General features: G+C 41.8%; 1 protein-coding gene across 1 annotated transcript; it reads left to right on the forward strand.

Annotated features, from left to right (window-relative positions):
* Nucleotides 1-1,063: 1,063 nt before the first annotated feature.
* On the forward strand, nucleotides 1,064-19,024 carry FAM228A (family with sequence similarity 228 member A). Its single transcript, XM_058686375.1, is given in 7 exon segments — nucleotides 1,064-2,633; nucleotides 5,013-5,081; nucleotides 10,030-10,117; nucleotides 10,240-10,336; nucleotides 10,338-10,394; nucleotides 12,922-12,952; nucleotides 18,802-19,024. Coding segments are annotated over 7 exon segments (591 nt in total). The 5' UTR covers nucleotides 1,064-2,540; the 3' UTR covers nucleotides 18,958-19,024.
* Nucleotides 19,025-19,492: the final 468 nt, after the last annotated feature.

The raw sequence follows: 19,492 nt of genomic DNA on the forward strand, positions 1-19,492 counted from the left end.
AGCTCAAGCCATTGTGATCTTAACTGGCTTAGTGCACTGGCCTCCTAACTGATTTTCCTGCTTCTGCTGTTGCCCCTGTATAACCAGTTCTCCGTGAAGAAGCTATATTCATTTTAAAAAATGTTAGATTTCTTCCCTACTGTAAACCTTTGAATGACTTTCCCTTCACGCTTTGGATTTTATTCTAATTCCTTAGCATGGTCTCTAAGTTCCTATACCATTAGGCACCTGCCTTCTCTCCAGTCATTATGCTCCAGCCTCACCAGCTTTGTTTTTGTTTTCTTAATATACCAACTTCATTCCCATCTCAGGTTTTTGCTTCTGCTAGTCCTTCCACCTGGAACACTCTTTCCCTAGATCTCTCCATGTCTCCCTCAGTTCACTCACACCTCTGCACAAATACCTTCTCAGAGAAGACTTCTCTGACTTCTCTACCTAAAATAGTCCCCCTCATCCATTCGCCTATCCTCCCTACACCCTTTACCTGTAAAGAGGTGGGATCCAGGACTCAAATGGAGGGCAGGACAAGCCACCCATTTTAAGAGGAAGGAAGGCAGAGTACATGGATATAGTGTGGTGAATTTTGTGAAAGAACATCATTCACTTCTGTTTGCCTCATTTTCTCAGTGAAGTGAGAAGGTCATCTGTCAGCTGATAGTGAAGGTGGAGGATCAAGGTTCAGAGGTTTGAAAAAAGGGAAGAAAGGAAGGTAGTATTTTCTATATCATAATAATCCAAGTATAACTTAGTACCCCAGATATCCCGACATATAAAAGCAGGACCACGGGGGAGGTCCCTCAACTCCTAGCACACGTCAGCAATCTACCCCACCTATAATAGGGTTGGCTGTGTCCTGGAATCTCTGCAAGTTTCTGAATCCAGATAGAGTGAGGAGAGGCTGAGGCAGGTTTGGATGGGGCCCTGGCCTGTGAGATGAATCACTTGGCTCTGGCCGCACTAGGCTTCAGAGGGTTCAGCTGAGCTGAGGAACTCTTTCTGCTCTTGTTGGCCTCTCATTCCTATATCACACATATCTCTTCTTTTCTGTCACCTTCCAAAGGTTTTAGCAACAAAGGAGCACACACCTTGATCCTTGATTGGTAAGAAGACACAAAAGAAGGCTGATTCAGAGAAGCCATTTGCCAGCAGGATTCATTCATGTTGAGGACCAAGGAAGGCACTCAAGCACCTGCAATAAACTCTACTTAAATTCAGTGTCTGTATGATAATTAAGAAATCACAATACCTTGTATTGATAATTATTACAAATGTATGTTCCCCAGAAGTTAAATATTGCCTGAAAGATCCAATAAAAATAATGACAGCTGGGGCACTTGGGTGGCTCAGTTGGTTAAGCCTCCGACTCCTGATTTCTGCTCAGGTCATGATCTCATGGTTAGTGGGTTCGAGCCCCATGTGGGACTGTGTGCTGATGGCGTGGAACCTGCTTGGGATTCTTTTTCTCTCTGTCTCTCTCTTTCCCCCCCCCACCCCTCCCCTACTGGTGTTCTCTCTCACGAAATAAATCGTTAAAAAAAAAAATGATAGCTACTTTACTGAATGCCTGTCAATTCACTTGATCTTTCCCTAAATCAAGGTAGGTGTGTCCCCTTTGGTCAGGCACCCTTAAAATCCATTGCCACATATTCTCCCCAGGTTTTTCTAACAGTTTTTAGAATATTAAAAAAATTTATTTTGAGTATGATTACACACTTGCTGATTCTGATTCTGCATAGCACCCTCTGGCTCATGTTGAGGCTGACCCCTGGTCTTGGGAAGACACAGTAAGACCTAGAACACAGGAGAGAAGAATTTTGTTTTCCTTAGGCAAAGGGAACACTAAAAATCATTCCTCTCCTAATTGTAGCCCTAGATCGTGCAGATAAACTGTATGTTCTTTGTAGTATCAATTTAGAAGACGTCTATTCATTTGAAGCCAGTCAAAATGTAGGGTGGTGTTGGTTGGGCAGTTGAAGGCCCCAGGTGGGTGGACATGGCATCTCCTGGGGACCCTCCTCCCCCCTGACCTGCCCTCATCCTTCGCGTCCCCTGCGGGAACAAGAAAAGAGTAGGGCCTGTTGAGGGAAGTGGAGCTTCGAGTTTCAACCCAGTGCTTTGTTTTTATTTATTTATTTATTTATTTATTTATTTATTTATTTATTTATTTATTATTTATTCTTTTTTTCTCCCCCCAGTGCTTTGTTTTTAAAAGGACGCCCCCTTTTCCATCTTGCAATACTCCGTCTGGTGGTGGGTTAGCTGGCTGGGGAGGGGCTTGGGGGTTCTGGAGTCGCTGTCCTGCATCTTGGGGAGCCCACGCCGTCCACCGTGGAGCCCCAGGCTGGGTGGGTGACCCCACAGCAATATGTGGGGGAAGCGTAATTACCCCTTTTGAAACTGAGTCTTGGGGGGCTGCCAGGATTTTGTTTTTGTTTGTTTTACTTAGGGACTTTACCACGTGGCAGAGTCAGGATTCAAACTGCTTTCTGCCTTACTAAGTCTCTTCAATTTACTCTCTCCCCTCAGGGATCCTATTATCTATGGCTTCCAAGAAAGTGTCTACCTGTGGTGAACATTTCAGGCCAGAAAAATTAAAAGAATGGCCAGAGCTCGAGTCAGTTGCTTTAATGGAGGTAAAGTAACGTGGCATTTGGGGACGTTATTTTGGAGATGGGACATAAATCCCTTGAGAAGTATTTTGTCTTAGTCACGGTTGGATTCCCTAGAACTAGAACAATGCCTGGCAGAAGCAAGGCACTGTTAAGAATTCACTGAATGGGAATGATCCGGGACCAAATTTGACCAAGAGTGGTTTGAGTGCCCCTGCTGTCGCTCACTAGAGGTTCAGGACACCCACAGGGCGGTATGGTGGGTGGGTACAGGCTGCAGTCCAGGAGCTCTGCCGGCGGAGAAGCCAGGTCTGGGCTCGCCAGTTGATTCTGCTACTTAAGGGTCTGGTAAAGCAATGATTTCCTCATAAAGAAAGTGTCATTATTTTACATGATCCTATAATTTGCCTCACTGTAAAGAAAAGCTCTTGGAGTAGTCCTTTATTTTGCTCCTTTTGCAGTGGTAGCAGTAAAAGTGGTGAGACCTTTAAACATTTGTGTCTGTGCGAGTGCGTGGGCATGAAAAGCTGTGGGTTTCAAAAGTACTGCCAAAAGTCATTAACATCTTCCTTATGTTTTCTGGCAAAATCACAAAGAAAGCTCGGAGCTATGGAAGCCAAAAATGTTTATTTCCTTAAACAAACAAAAAGTAGTTTGAAAATCAGACACATGATCAATATTATATGCTGATAATAGGTTGGGTTAAAAAAATGTGATTTTCCACGATGTTTGTCAAAGTAGATGTTTCTACTTCTCCAAATAAATAGATTGATTTGTTCTAAGTGTATAGTGTCAGGGGAAAACACTTAATTGTTTTACATGGTTTTTCAATTGCCGTCTTAAAATGAGTCTAAGGAGTCAAAGCAAAATTCTGCTTACATCAACAAGATAGTTTTATTTTGAAGACCTGAAGAGCTGTCTGAATATTATTTTAGATTTCATGTGTTGCTGTTAAATATATGGGTAACAATGCAACTCTCCTTTTTGAGATTTCTTTTATTCACAGATTTGTTATCTGAGTTTGGGGTCTAGTTTGTTTTGATGCATTCACTTGAAAGAACTGAAAGAAGAGCCAGAGATTGAAAAACATAGTTTTAAGAACCTGTATTATTTTACACTAGTTCTAGGTAATAGCATATTTCTTCCAGATACTGGATTTTTATTGTCTTTCCATTTGTTCCTTCTTAGCCCTATAGGCATAAAAGTTGGACGATCAGTTCATAGTGATCCAGATGAAAAACCCTAAGGTGATAAATATTGAACTTGGGTTCACAGAAAATCGTTTGAAAATTTCTCTTAATAACACAAGAAACAACAGCTGTTGGCGAGGATGCAGACAAAGGGGAACCCTCTGGCACTGATGGCGGGAATGCAAACTGGTTCAGCCACTCTGGAGAGCAGTGCGGAGATTGCTCAAGAAACTAAAAATAGAACATCACCCACCATCCAGCATTTGCACTATTAGGTATTTACTGAAAGGACACAAAAATACAGATTTGAAGGATACATGCACCCTGATGTTTATAGCAGCATTTGTCAACAATAGCCAAACTATGGAGAGAGTCCAAATGCCCATTGACTGATGAATGGATAAAGAAGATGTGGTATATATACACACTGGAATATTACTCAGCTATCAAAAAGAATGAAATCTTGGGGCGCCTGGGTGGCGCAGTCGGTTAAGCGTCCGACTTCAGCCAGGTCACGATCTCGCGGTCCGTGAGTTCGAGCCCCGCGTCAGGCTCTGGGCTGATGGCTCGGAGCCTGGAGCCTGTTTCCGATTCTGTGTCTCCCTCTCTCTCTGCCCCTCCCCCGTTCATGCTCTGTCTCTCTCTGTCCCAAAAATAAATAAAAAAAAAAACGTTGAAAAAAAAAAAAAAAAAAAAAAAAAAGAATGAAATCTTGCCATTTGCAATGACATGGATGGAGCTAGAGTGTATTATGCTAAGCAGAATAACTCAATCAGAGAAAGACAAATGCCATATGATCGCACTCATGTGGAATTTAAGAAACCAAAACAGATGAACATATGGGGAGGGGGAGAGAAGAGAGGGAAACAAACCACAAGAGACTTTGAGTGATAGAGAACAAACTGGGCTGATGGAGGGAGGTGGGTGGGAGACGGGCTAGATGGGTAATGCGTACTAAGGAGTGCACTTGTGATGAGCACTGGGTATTGTATGTAAGAGATGAATCCCTGAATTCTACTCATGAAACCAATATTGCATTGAATGCAAATTAACTAAAATTTAAATTAAAATTTTCCTTAATAAAAATGTTACAAAATATTCTTTGAGGTATAAGCAGATTTACAGTAAAAGTATTGGTAAAATACAATGAATTTTATCATTCTGTTTTGTTTCTTTAGGATTTACATCCTGACATTCAGTTCTGTAATTTTAGGTGTTAGCTAGAGAAGACATTGATGAAGCTGTACTTGCAATATTATTTAGAGAAAATTACATTGCCAAGGTAAGAGTTGGCTACAGCCTGGATTCTAAGTATGTTCCAGGTAAGCAAGAGTGGTGCAGAGCAACATGGCTAAGAGGATGTCAGTGTGTCACAGAGATTCATTTTGCTGAGAGAATGAACCTCCTCTGGTTGATCTGCTTATACAACATAGATCTGAAATTGTGCCACCTCCTTGCAGGGTCACTGAGAGGTCTGGATTCCTAGATCTGCCCGTAAAGGATCTGAGAGATCATTCTAAGAGCTCCCCCTCTTTGTTCTGGTACTGAATGGAAATTCTTTCTGACTAAAACTTACCTATTTCTCATATGTTCCCACATCGAAAAGGGGATATATAAAACCACCAGAAATAGTATTTAAGGGTAATGTCCAATTGTACTCAGAGTTACTATGAAATTAATAAAGTTAGAGGAGTTTTCATTTTAATGAGATTGAAATTTGGTGTTACAGTGGTACTTTAATGTTTGTGTTCTAATTTACAAAGGAAGTTCACGTATATTTTCAGCTAAGCATCAAAAAGAGGTAGGTGGGGGGCGCCTGGGTGGCTCAATGGGTTAAGCGTGTGACTCTTGGTTTCGACTCAGGTCATGATCCGGTCATATTTGAGCCTGGCAGTGTGGAGCCTGCTTGGGATTCTCTGTCTCTTCTCTCTCTGCCCCCCGCCCCCCACTTGCTCTGTCTCTCTCAAAAAAATAAAAAGAGCGGGGGACGCCTGGGTGGCTCAGTTGGTTGAGCGCCAACTTGGGCTTAGGCCATAATCTCATGGGGAGTTCGAGCCTTGTGTCAGGCTCTGTGCTGACAGTGCAGAGGCTGGAGCCTGCTTCTGATCCTGTGTCTCCCTCTCTCCCTGCCCCTCCCCCTGCTCGTGCTCTGTCTCTCTCTCTCTCAATAATAAACATTAAAAAAAAAGGTAGGTGGGATTACCCTCCTATAGATTCAGACAGAGGTGCTGGTTGGTATAAGTCTAGCGCTCTTTCTACTCTACCAGTTTTGTCACAGACTTTGATGATGAAGGCTAGAGACATGCAGTGGGTGACAGGAATGCTTTGAAATCCTTAAAAAAAAAAAAAGGAGTTTCATGAGTTAGAAGTGGTTTGAATGTAGTTTAATCTCCAGGCACACTTCTGCTTTAGAACCTTTCATGGGTTCTTCCTGCTCTATGCTCTCAGGTTCCCCTCCTGAACTTTATTATGTTCTTTGATTATCTTATGCTAGGACCTTGCAACCCAAATGTGTTGAGAGTTTAAAAGTGGGAACAAGTGTTTCTCCCCCTTATTCAAATGACAATAAATGGAAACCTTAATAATTTGTTTTCCTTGTTTGTATCATTTCATTAAAGACTGGATATGTATTTTCAGCATCTGGATACTTTTAAGGAAAGAAGAGAGGAGAGGTGTTACATAAAAAATGGATTAAAAATGTTGCAGAGCCTGTTCAGAGAATTGCAGAAAAAGTAATTTCATACGGAGGGTTGGAGAAAATGAAACAAGAGAATCTTGAATGTCTTTTAAAGCGCACAAATAAAATGGTACTGAGAGTTCTTTGTTTTCTTAATAAAGTATACTTTAAAGAGTTGGGCCAACATTTTCACTGGTTATTATGCAAACAGTCCTGACATTATTTTTGTATTTAAGATGAATTCACAGAATTGTAATACAGCTTACTACATTTTTAAACCTGGAGTTTCAGAAGGAAGGAATAAAAGTATTGATTTGGAACTAGATTTATCAGGAATGCTTTTAAGTAAATGTAAAGAGAATAGCAGTAGCTTAAATCATAAGGACATTTATTGTTCACTTAACAAGAAATTGATGGGTAGGTGGTCTCACTGTGGGTTTTGGCAGTGTAGAAATGTCATTTATCACCCAGGTTTTTTCCTATAATTCTTTTCTGCTATCCTTAATATTTTTGTTTTTTCCTCCTCACTCTTACATTTGTAAGCACATTTGGTTACTTACAGCTTCAGGTGTTAGGTCTGTGCTCAAGACAGGAAGAAGGGGTAAGGAGTGGTGCCAGGGTACCTTTATCTTATACCTGATCCTTTGATCTGGAAGCAAAGAGTCCCCAGAAGCTCCTAGCAGATTTCCCCTTAGATCCTCTTCACCATAAATGGGCCACATTGCAAGTCCTAGCTAGAAGCAGGGCCAGGAAAGAGAGCGTAAGGCATTCTAATCTTTCAAGTAGGAAGAGAGCAAGGGAGAAGGGGATTCCATGCTATTCAGTCAGTCAACCATTAGGTGTAGGGACCATAGCTTTCTACATACTGTTCCTCAATTTGGCTTTATAAAAGAATAAAATTTTGCTGCTGCTTTTGGAAATTTTTCTGTTTTAACCTTGAGGTCAGGACCCTCTTTTGGAATTTAGGTCTGCCTAAGTTCCCAGGTACTTACTGGAGATCCAGCATAGTTTGCCTGGAAAGTTAGGGTATTGATTTGGTGAGCAAAATTTCTGGATATGAACATTAAATACTTCTTTCTAAGCACTCTAAGAGGCAGAGCTCAGTGTCAAATCCAGGTGTCTTTGAAACCCAAGTGCACAGACTTACAGTTGTGCTCAGAAATGTGATTGTACAAGTACAGGATGGGGAAGCCATGCCTTAGAAAAGGCATGTGTTGAAGTCCGAGTGGTTAAAAAAAATTTTTTTTAATGTTTGAGAGAGAGAGAGAGAGAAAGAGAGAGTGCGAGCAGGGGAAGAGCAGAAGGAGGGAGATAGAGAATCTGAAACAGGCTCCAGGCCCTAGCTGTCAGCACAGAGCCCAACGCGGGACTCAAACTCACAAACTGTGAGATCATGACCTGAACCAAGGTCAGATGCTTAACCAACTGAGACACCCAGACACCCCTGGAGTGGTTTTAAATGACAGTAAATTCAATGTGAGTTGACTATGGGAGCGGACTTCTAAGAAAACATCTGGGCTCTTAGGCTGTATTGAGGGAGGCAGTGCTTGGAGTGGGAAGCATCAAAGTCCACCCTGTTGCTATCTTGTCACTCCTGATTCACACTGTAGAGGGGATCTTCAGCAGTTGCAGAACCTTTAGAAGAGGGTGGAAGCTTGACAACATCTCCTGGGAGGAAAAGTGGGAAGAAATATGGGTTATTTAGTCAGAGGAAGAAATGACAGGAAGGGGGATGAAAACTTGAAACATTTAAAAGACTGATGGGTGGGTGATGGGTAGATAAATTTTGTGTTGTTTTGAGGTAGAGTATTAGTGTCTCCAGTGCCAAGGCAGATTTCAACTCAGTCTAAGGACAGACTGGTGGTTAGAATGACCAAAAGAATACTTGGCTGGCAGAGCAGAAAGTTCTCAGACTAAGGCTAGTTGATGACTTCAGACTAAACTTGATGATTACCACCCCCAGAAGGTGGTGAGCTGTCTCTGCAGTCTAAATTACTTCTGAAGTTTCTTCTAACCCTTTGAATCTATGATTTTCTATAAAAACAGAATAAAGCATTTGGCTTTTTTGAATCTTGCAAAACACATTGTATACAGTGATTTGCTCTTAGGTGTATTTTTTTTTCTAAAGGAAATTGTATTTGGAAATCTTTATGATCCTGAAGTATACAACCCTTTTTATATGACAAAAAAGGACCCAAATTATGGAAAGGTAAGTAAGTTTCATTATTCATTCATTCATTCATTCATTCACTCTTAGAAGCTCTGGGGTTGGGGAAAACCTAGTCATTTTAGAAGTCTTCTAGTTATCCTGTATTCATTAAAGAAAGTCCATAAAAGCATTTCCTCTGAGTTTTAGATTAGGAACCTAAAGTAATTTTACCTACTGGGAAAATTACATGTGTGTGTGATAATGTTTCTGCTCATTCATTCTTCCATTCACATTTAGCAAACTGGAAAGGAAGACATGGGCAGCAAGACATGGGTGTGACAAGTGTCACAGAATTAGTACAGGGAGCAATGGCCTGAGAGGCAGAGCTCCTTTCTGTGAAAGGCGGAAGGAGGGATGCAGAAAAGGCTGCCCAGAGAACTAGTAGTTGGGCCTGTAACAAGTGTTCACGTTTTAAACTTGCCAATATAGGAGTTAAAATTTTGAGATGTAGATTCAGGTTTTTTACTCCTGTGTAGGAAAAGTACCCACCAGGTAGCATAAGTTATTTAAAAGTATGTGTGTGGCTCTGAAGAAAGAAGTTGTTGGTTTTACTTCTCTCGGAAAACCAAGGCAGATCACTGTTATGAAGATAAGAAAGTTCCTTTGGCTCCGAGAGACTCGCTAATATGCTGTTGGTTAGTCATTTTGCTGCCTTGCTTATCCAGTAATTGGTTACCTCATTACATACTTTGGGGACCAGCATTGGGCCAGGTGTATGGGGGAAAATAAAGAAGGGGAAAATGGTTTCTAGTCTAAAGCCTAAAGTTAGGAATGGGGAGGAGAAGACCACCTCTCTCCACAACCTCTGTACCCCAGCCTCTCGACACTCACCCACACTGAGGTTTACCTGCCCTCCTGTTCTCACAGACCCTTAAAGACTGGTTGTCAGCTCTCCCAGGAGCACTCTTACTCCCAGGCCACTCACTGCCTTGCGCTCCTAAAGCATCCTCTTCTGATACCTCTCATGACTAGATTGTCACTGTATATGATTTTCTGTTCTAGACAGAGAGGTTCTTGAGGATAGGAACTCACTGGGAGGTGGCACCCAGTGGCGTCAGCACATATTTATTGACTGGTGCACTGATGCAGTAGAAGTCTTGATGGAGTGTGCTACTTCTATCGGGAGGCCCTCCTTCCAGTCAGCCACTTATGACTCAATGAAATGTCCTAATGTGAGACAGATAACCTTTACCCTTTCCCTGGTCTATGGGTTGACATTATTCATGGGTCGACATTATTCATGGGTCATTAATCTTTGGTGTACAGTAAGGCCATACTCAAATGCTTCAGACAGACTTAGCTTAATACAAAGCACTTGGATCCTCGAAATTATTTTTCTTGTAGGTTATGTTGCCTTTGTTTTGTGATTCCCTGTTTAGAAGATGGCAAGAGATGGATGAAGAGAAGAGAGCTGTTTTTCAAAATAAGACAGGTATTTTGTGATCATTGGGCTTTATTTTTAGAGACTTATAATTGTCCGGTGATTTCCTACCAGAAGAGTGACTAAGTTGACATTAAGAGTGTTGATTTAGATTTTTTTTTATATTCCTATAGGAAAACGATATACCTTAAAAGAATGTAAAGACCTAGAGAAGGCCAGGCTTTATGCCACATTGCCCCATTTCACTTTTACTCTACATGATGTTATTCTAAGAGTGGCATAAAGCCTCTGCGAGATCTGTGAGAAACAAAACACCTAGTAAATGCAGGTAAGGGTGCACTAACTAATGAATGGATCCTTTTACCATCTCCATTGTTTTGCCTTTTACAGAATGTCATGTGGTTAGAATCGCACAGTATAGCTATAGCCTTTTCCAGATTTTACCTTTATCCTTAAAGGATGTTTTCACAGGATTAAGAATATTAGGTTGGCAATTCTTTTTCTTTTCTTTTTTTTAAGTATTTATTTATTTTGAGAGAGAGGTAGAGAACGAGCAAGGTAGGGGCAGAGAGAGAGAGAGGGGAGACAGAAGATCTGAAGCAGGATCTCTGCTGACAGCAGAGAGCCTGATGTGGGGCTTGAACTCATGAACCATGAGATCATGACCTGAGCTGAAATGGGACGCTTAACTGATTGAGCCACCCAGGCACCCCAGCAATTATTTTTCTTTAACACATATCCCACTGTATTTTAAAAAAATGTTAATTTATTTTGGAGAGAGAGAGAGAGAGCGCAAGCAGGGGAGGGGCAGAGAGAGATGGAGACACAGAGTCCGAAGCAAGCTCCAGGCTCTGAACTGTCAGCACAGAGCCCAGTGGGTTCATGGGGCTTGAACCCATGAACTGTGAGATTATGACCTGAGCCAAAGTCTGACACTTAACCCACTGAGCCACCCAGGCACCCTTGTATTTTTTTATTCTACCCAGAAGATAGTTTTATTTTATTTTAAATTTATTTATTTATTTTGAGAGAGATAGAAAATGGGCAGAGGGGCAGAGAGAGAGAGAAGAGAGAGAATCTCAAGCAGGCTCTGCGCTGTTAGCTCAGAGCCTAATGCAGGGCTAGATCTCATGAACCGAGAGATCATGACAGGAGCCCAAATCAAGAGTTAGATGCTTAACTGACAGAGCCACTCAGGTGCCCCTCCCCAGAAGATAGTCCCCAGAAGACAGCATACAGGAGCTTGATAAAAAAAATCCATCCACACCTGTAGGATAACAGCCCACTTTTAAAAACTGGTCCCAGTACACTGACCAAATTTCCCAGTGAATATTACTAATAGCAAATTTATTTATTTTTCTTTTTCCTCTCATAACTACTTTAAAGATTTTTTCCCCACAGACTTTTTATTTTATTTTTTAATAACTATTTTTATCACCCAGTGCTCATCACAACAAGTGCACTTCTTAATCCTCATTACCTATTTAACCCATCCCCTAACCCACCTACCCTCTGGTAACCATCAGTTCTCTATGGTTAAGAGTTTGGGGGTGCCTGGGTGTTCAGTCATTTGAGAGTCCAGTTCTTGATTTTGGCTCAGTTTCTTGATTTTGTCCAGTTCTTGATTTCATGATCCCAGGGTTGTGGGATTGAGCCCCTTGTTGAACTCCATGCTGAGCATGGAGCCTGCTTAAGATTCTCTCTCCCCAAGAAGAGGTGGTATGTATGTATGTATGTATGTATGTATACGTATGTATGTATGTATGTATGTGTGTATATATACATACGTACATACACACATATACATCCATACATACAATGGAGTATTACTCGGCAATCAAAAAGAATGAAATCTTGCTATTTGCAACTACGCGGATGGAACTGGAGGGTATTATGCTAATCGAAATTAGTCAGAGGAAGACAAAAATCATATGACTTCACTCATATGAGGACCCTAAGACACAGGACAGATGAACATAAGGGAAGGGAAGCAAAAATAATATAAAAACAGGGAGGGGGGACAACACATAAGAGACTCTTAAACTGGAGAACAGAGGGTTACTGGAGGGGTTGTGGGAGAGGGGATGGGCTAAATGGGTAAAGGGCACTAAGGAATCTACTCCTGAAATCATTGTTGCACTATATGCTAACTAATTTGGATGTAAATTAAAAAACACAAAAACGTAGATCTTTAAAATATTTTCTTTATTTTCTGGCAAATGTCAAGTTTCATTTAGCACATCTTAAGAATAATGTATAAAATATGTACTATAGCATAAACAAATGATGAATAAAAATGCAAAAAAAAAAAAAAAGATTCTCTCTCCCTGTGCCCCTCTTCCCTGCTTGTGCTCTCTCTAAAAAAAAAAAAAAAAAGAAAGAAAGAAAGAAAGAAAGAAAAAAAGAAAAAGTTTCCTGATTAAAAAAAAGTATTTCTTGGTTTGTCTCTCTCTCTTTTTTCCCCCCATTGCTCATTTATTTTGTTCCTTAAATTCCACACGAGTGAAATCATATGGTATTTGTCTTTCTCTGACTTATTTCACTTAGCATTATATTCTCTAGGTCCATCTATGTTGTTGTGAATGGCAAGATTTCATTCTATTTTACGGTTGAATGATTCCATTGTATGTATGTATATATACACCACATCTTCTTTATTCATCTGTCAGTGGACACTTGGGCTGCTTCCATATCGTGGCTATTGTAATTAATGCTGCTATAAATACAGGCATGCACATATCCCTTTGAATTAGTGTTTTTGTATTCTTTGGGTAAATACCCAGTAGTGTAATTGCTGGATCATAGGGTGGTTCTCTTTTTAACTTTTTGGGGACCCTTCATCCTGTTTTTCACAGTGGTGCACCGGTTCGCATTTCCACCAACAATGTAAGAGGGTTCTCCTTTCCCTACATCCCTACTAATACCTGTTGTTTCTTGTGTTGTTGATTTTAGCCATTATGACAGGTCTGAGGTAACATCTCATTGTAGTTTTGATTGCATTTCCCTGATGATAAATGATGAACATTTTCACATATCTGTTGGCAATCTGTATGTCAGGAATAAACTCCACTTGATTGCAGTGAATAATTTTTTCAATGAATTGTTGAATTCGGTTTGTTAATATTTTGCTGAGGATTTTTGCATCTACATTCTTGTGTGGGTGGGTGGGTGGTGTCTTTATCTTGTTTTGATATCAGGGTAATGGTGGTCTCATAGAATGAATTTGTAAGTTTTCTTTCCTTATCTATTTTTGGAATAGTTTGTCTCCTCCCCATATTTTAGGTATATGGTGTCATATTTGACATCCTTTTATTTTGTGAACTCCTTGACTGAGTTTTACAGAAATATTCATGTTTACTGGTTTTATGTTTCCTGCCTTCATACTGTCACTTTTGGTCTTTCCACTCAGAGTCCCCTTTAATATTTCTTGCTGGGCTGGTTCAGTGGCCATGAACTCCTTTAGTTTTTGTTTGTCTGGGAAACTCTTTACCTGTCCTAGTCTTGCTAGATAGAATATTCTTGGCTGCAGGTTTTTCCCATTCAGCACTTTAAATATATCATGCCACTCCTTTATGGTTTGGAAAGTTTCTGCTGAAAAATCCACTGATAGCCTTATGGGGTTTCCTTTGTATGTAACTATCTTTTTTGGATTACTGCATTTAATTTTTTTTTATTACTATATTTTGCCACCTTAATTACAATGTCTTGGATATGTTTTGTTGATTTTGTCGGGGGGTTTCTCTGTGCCTCCTGGATTAGATGTTTCCTTCCCCAGATTAAGTAAATTTTCAGCTGTTATTTCTTCAAATAAATTTTATGCCTCCATTTCTCTCTCTCTTCTTCTTGTGGGACTCCTATTATATGAGTGTTATTACATTTGATTGAATCACTGAGTTCCCTAAGTCTATTCTCATTTTGCATAATTCTTTTTTCTCTCTTTTCAACTTGATTCTTTTCTTTTTTTTAAAAATTTTTTTTTCAACGTTTTTTATTTATTTTTGGGACAGAGAGAGACAGAGCATGAACGGGGGAGGGGCAGAGAGAGAGGGAGACACAGAATCGGAAACAGGCTCCAGGCTCCGAGCCATCAGCCCAGAGCCTGACGCGGGGCTCGAACTCACGGACCGCAAGATCGTGACCTGGCTGAAGTCGGACGCTTAACCGACTGCGCCACCCAGGCGCCCCTCAACTTGATTCTTTTCATTACTCTGTCTTCCAGGTCATTAATTCATTCTTCTGCTTCTTCCAGCCTGCTGTTCATTCCATCGAGTGTGTGTTTCATTTTGTTTACTGAACCCTTTATTTCTGCTATGTTATTCTTATCTGTGTTAATGGTCTGATATCCTCCATTGTTTTCTCTTCCAGTGTGTATCCTTATGACCATTACTTTAAATTCTCCATCAGCCATATTACTCATATCTGTTCCATTTAGATCTCTGGCCATGGCCTTGTCCTGTTCTTTCATTTGGGACAAAGTCCTCTGTCTTCTCATTTTGTCTAAGTCTCTGCCTGTTTCTGTGTGTTGGGAAAGTCAGCTATGTCTCTTGTTCTTGAGGTTAATGGTTTTATGAAGAAGAGATCTTCCCATGCCATGCCATGTCTCCTGTGTACTAGGGCCTAGCAGTTCCAGGGGTGTCTCCAGTGTGTGGTGTCTGTGCTCTGCTGTTTTGTTCTGCCTGCTTTATCCTTCAGGCCAGTTGTCTCCAGTCTCTCTTTGCCTGTTGTGGGCAGTGTTCGGTCTCTGGTCTTAATGTGGTGTGTTTTAACTAGGTGTGCCCTGTCTGCTTGTTAAATGAGCTCTGTCACCACCGCCCCTGGAACTGAGGCTCTGCAAAACTCCCAGGTCAGGAAATGTGGTTTGGGCAGAGATTTGGGCCCATCTTCTGCTGCACTGGGACTGAGGCAAGCATGACTTTAGAAAGGGCAGTTCCACTGAAGCATGGGGTGTGACAGGGGTTGGTGTAAGCAAGTTAGGTAGGGAGTATTTGTGCTGTGCTGGGTCCCACAGGTATATCTGTGCTTTTGCTGAAGGGGAGGGGAGGGAAATGGCACCTGCCAATTCCTTGGTTCCTGGAGGAGTCTCTCTGTGAATGCTGCTTCTCTGGGACACGCCCTGATAGGAGCAACTGATCTCCCCACTGTGTGCCCCGGGTGCTTTTGAGGTTGTTGTTTCCATGCTGTATATCTGCAAGTTGTTTGCCCTGCCTTCTCTCCAAGAGCATTCCTGATGTCCTCTGAGATTTTCCAGAGCCAAGAACCCTGACCTTTAGAACTCCAGGCTTTAAGTCCCACTGGTTGCAAGAACTCATGAAATTTGGCCCCTCCTGCTTTCCAAGCCAATTACTATGGGAATTCATTTTCCCCCTGTGGGCTCCCCTGTTAGTCTGGCTCTCATCCTTTTCCACTACCATGGCTCCCTTCCCGCTGGCCATGATCTGTTTCTCTCCCAGACTGTGTCTCTGCATTTCTTACTTTCTTTGATGTGGCTCTTCTCTGCCTTTAGTTGTGGAGTTAGTTCTGCCAGTCTTCAGGTCAATTTTTGGGGTATTTAGGATGATATGATAGTTGTCTAGTTGTATTTGTGAGATGAGGTGAGTTTAGCCTCCTTCTACTCTACTGCCATCTTCCCCTTCCTCCTATCCCGTTGTCTTTTACTCTTTCAGTTGAAAACTCAGCTGCTGGCCTCACTGTTGATCCTTTATAGAAAATTGTCTTTTTCTCTGGAGGTTTTAAAAATTTTCTTATTGTCTGATTTTCTGTAGTTTTATGAATTGCTTTTTATCTTTCCTACTTGGAATCCATAGGTCATCTTGTACTTGTAAACTGATGTCTTTAATCAGTTCTGGTGATTATTACCTCTGCCATATTCTCTCTCTCCTCTTTCTGGTACTCCCGTTAAATATATTTTAGATTTTCTCACTATCTCACTGCATCCTCACTGTCTCTTACCACTTTTTTTGTGTATTTTCCATCTTTTTTGTTACTTTATATTTGATTCTAGATATTTTAATAATTTCTCTTCAGTTGTATCTAATACTCTCTTGTTAAACCTATCAATGAATTATTTTTAGTTGTTTTATTTTTATAGTTCTAGCTCTAGCATTTTATTTTTCTTTTTCAGGTAGGTTTTGGGGAAGGGTGTCTGGAATCAGGGCCTGGAGTATCTCTATCCTCTACTGGGACCCTATCTCAATGCACTGCTTGACTTGCCTGCCACTAGGAGGGAGTTGAGAACAAGGTTAACTACCCACCTGACAAGATCACAACCAGGCCTGGGAGAAAAAAATCCACAAAAGAAATGCTGAGACCATGGAGAAGTGTGTGTACCCTGCTACCTGAGGTTGGCAAATTCCCCCAGTGGAGAAAATAGCCAGAGATTGCCAGCTCATTCTGAAAGAGCTGTCTCCTCTCTGAAAATTTCCAATGACTTTAAAATTACAAAAAATTTTTTTTTCCTAGGGTGGGGCAGTAAATATTCTGTTTTTCTAGTTGTTGCAGCAAGAGTGTTGGCCTGTGCAAAGTTCTAAATCCTATATAAAACATGGAAGTCCTGTCATGCTCTCTTGACATTTCCCCTTTTTAAATAAATTGTTATTTATTTATGAGAGAGAGAGTGAGTGAGCAGGGGAGGGGCAGAGAGAGATGGACACAGAATCTGAAACAGGCTCCAGACTCTGAGCTATCAGCACAGAGCCTGACACAGGGCTTGAACCCATGAACTGTGAGATCATGACCTGAGCTGAAGTCAGATGTTTAACCGTCTGAGCCACCCAGGTGCTCCAACATTTCCTTTTTATCTTTCATCCAGAGTTTTACTGGAGTGAACAGTGCTACTTGCTGTTTCCCCTTCTGATTTGGAAGTTTTATGTTTTATTTCTTGGCTTGTTTATACATTTTAACAAACAATTTAGACTTCAATAATTATATAACTTCCCATCTTCCAGCAAGACAAAGGCTTTATTTTGCTTTATTTCCTCATCCCCACTTTGTAGCTCCTCAGCTCCTTAAGTGGTATTCTGCCCTTTAATCTGGTATCCTCCAGTGAATTCTCCACCTAGCAGCTGGAGGAATGTCTTTGAAGTGATGGAACTTCTCCAGTCAAAAACCCTTCAGTAGCTTCCCATAACCTTTACAATAAAGTCCAGACACTTAACATAGCACATAAGGTGCTCTCTGGGCCTTGCCAGCCTTTCTGGCTTCATCTAAAAATATCCCTTTCCCTTAAGGAAAAGAAGTATAAATAAACTACAAAAATATCTGGGTCAAATCAGCACAGTTATAACTCCCTGACCTGCCATGTTGTTTCATGGCTTTGTTCCATTTTATTACTGGCCATTGTGATCCAGGAAAGAGAGGGAATTATCACATGGTGTGATACCATTACACCCTCCATCTGCTTTTTCCCACCCCAGCAAGCCCCTTGAGGGCAGGGACTGTGTCTTATTTATCCTGGTGTTCCCAGCACTTAGCTGGAATGCAGTAGAGGATGAGTAAATGCTTGTTGAATGAATGAAGGAAGGAAGGCAGGCAGGCAGGCAAGAATGAATGCAGGAATGAATGGAGGAATGAAGGAGAAAGCTGCTTTCCCTCCATAGGTCTGGGCTTCTCTGGGTGGTGCTGGAAACCCTCTGGGAGGACACACCTGGAAGTGTGTTCACATGGCCGCTCAGTAAAGTAAGAAAAGGACTTAAAGACAAGGTGTCTATGTTAGTCAGAGACAGTGTGATTATGAAAAGCAGAATTCTCAAGTTAAAAAAAAAAAAGGAAGAAGGAACCTAGGTAGGTTAGAAATCACTGGTCTGTTACAGAAGCCATGGTCAGTGTCTCAGTTCGTTTGACTCCTGTAACAGAATGCCAGAGATTGGGGGGGGGGGGGGGGGTGCTTATAAACAACAGAAATTTATTTCTCACAGTTGTGGAGGCTGGAAAGTCCAAGATCATGGTAGTGGCAGATTCAGTATCTGGTGGGGACCCACTTTCTTGTTCTTAGATGGCACCTTCTTGTTGTGTTCTCACATGTTGGGAAGGGTGAGGGAGTTTTCTAGGGTCTCTTTTATAGGGGCACTAATCTTACTCATGAGGGCTCTGCCTGCATGACCTAATCACCTCCCCTAAACCCCACATCTTAATACCATCACATTGGGGGCTAGGTGTCAACATATGAATTTTGGGGGGACACATTCAGACCATAGTAGTCAGGAGGACAAACAGGCTGCTTACGGGACTAAGAGCCATGTTCTTTCCTCTTTGGGACTATGTGGCTTTCATCAGAGCTTCTTTGTGAACCTACTTCCTTACTTTCTCTGCTTTCTTATGCATGTGCTGGAAAATGGATGCCCCAGGCCTGCCTGAGTTTCTGGTTTGAGCAGTGACAGACTGCCTGGAAGCCACCCTATCCCACTTACAACTCTAGGGGTTGAGGCTCTGGCCCAGGTGCCTCAGCCACGACCAGAGAAGGGTCACATGACTCACTGCCTACCTAATGGTTGTGCCAACAGGGGTGTGTGTTGGGGGCGGGGGGGTGAGACTGATACATGGACAGCCACCAAGTGATGTCTACTCAGTCCTTCCTTTTCATGAAGTATGAGTTTGCTAACTTAATTTGCAGCAATTATTGAATAATACAATTGTTTGTATGGAGTTGAAATACTTGTTTTTCTTTGCAGTCCTGAGAAACTTATCTGTTCAGAAAATAAATATCTGCCTGATGAAAAGAATGAGACTACTGACCTAAGACCATTTTTGAAAGGCAATTTCATTCCTCAAAGCTCAGCCAGGAGAATGGAAGGGAAGAGAGGAATTGTGTGGTGAGCAGAGATCTGGGGGAGCAGGGCTGGGATGGCACAAGTTGCAACATGCACAAGATGACAGGCATTGATTTTGGAATTTGAGCCATTGACACATCCCTCCTTGTGACACAGGTTCCCCAGGGTAGAGAAGGCAGGAGGCAAAAAAGGGAGTGGAGGGGCGCCTGGGTGGCGCAGTCGGTTAAGCATCCGACTTCAGCCAGGTCACGATCTCGCAGTCCGTGAGTTCGAGCCCCGCGTCAGGCTCTGGGCTGATGGCTCCGAGCCTGGAGCCTGTTTCCGATTCTGTGTCTCCCTCTCTCTCTGCCCCTCCCCCGTTCATGCTATGTCTCTCTCTGTCCCAAAAAAATTAAAAAAAAAAAAAAAAAAGGGAGTGGAAAGGAGGTTGCAGAAGATTTACTTCATGCACAGGAAATGGTGGGGTTGCCTCTGGGCTTGGTGCTGCTGCACCCTGTGGCAGGGAGTCTGGGGTTTGGAAACTCAGAAAAGGTGCACATAGTGGGACCCCGGAACCTGCTTTGGAGGACAGATTGTGTCCTCACGAGGTGAGAGAAATCCTGGTCAGAGAAATTTTCAGAGAAAATTTTCCCTGAATTTTTGCTCCTCTGCCATTTTCCTA

The sequence above is a fragment of the Neofelis nebulosa genome, chromosome 9 (assembly GCF_028018385.1).
Source record: "Neofelis nebulosa isolate mNeoNeb1 chromosome 9, mNeoNeb1.pri, whole genome shotgun sequence".
Classification (NCBI taxonomy): domain Eukaryota; kingdom Metazoa; phylum Chordata; class Mammalia; order Carnivora; family Felidae; genus Neofelis; species Neofelis nebulosa.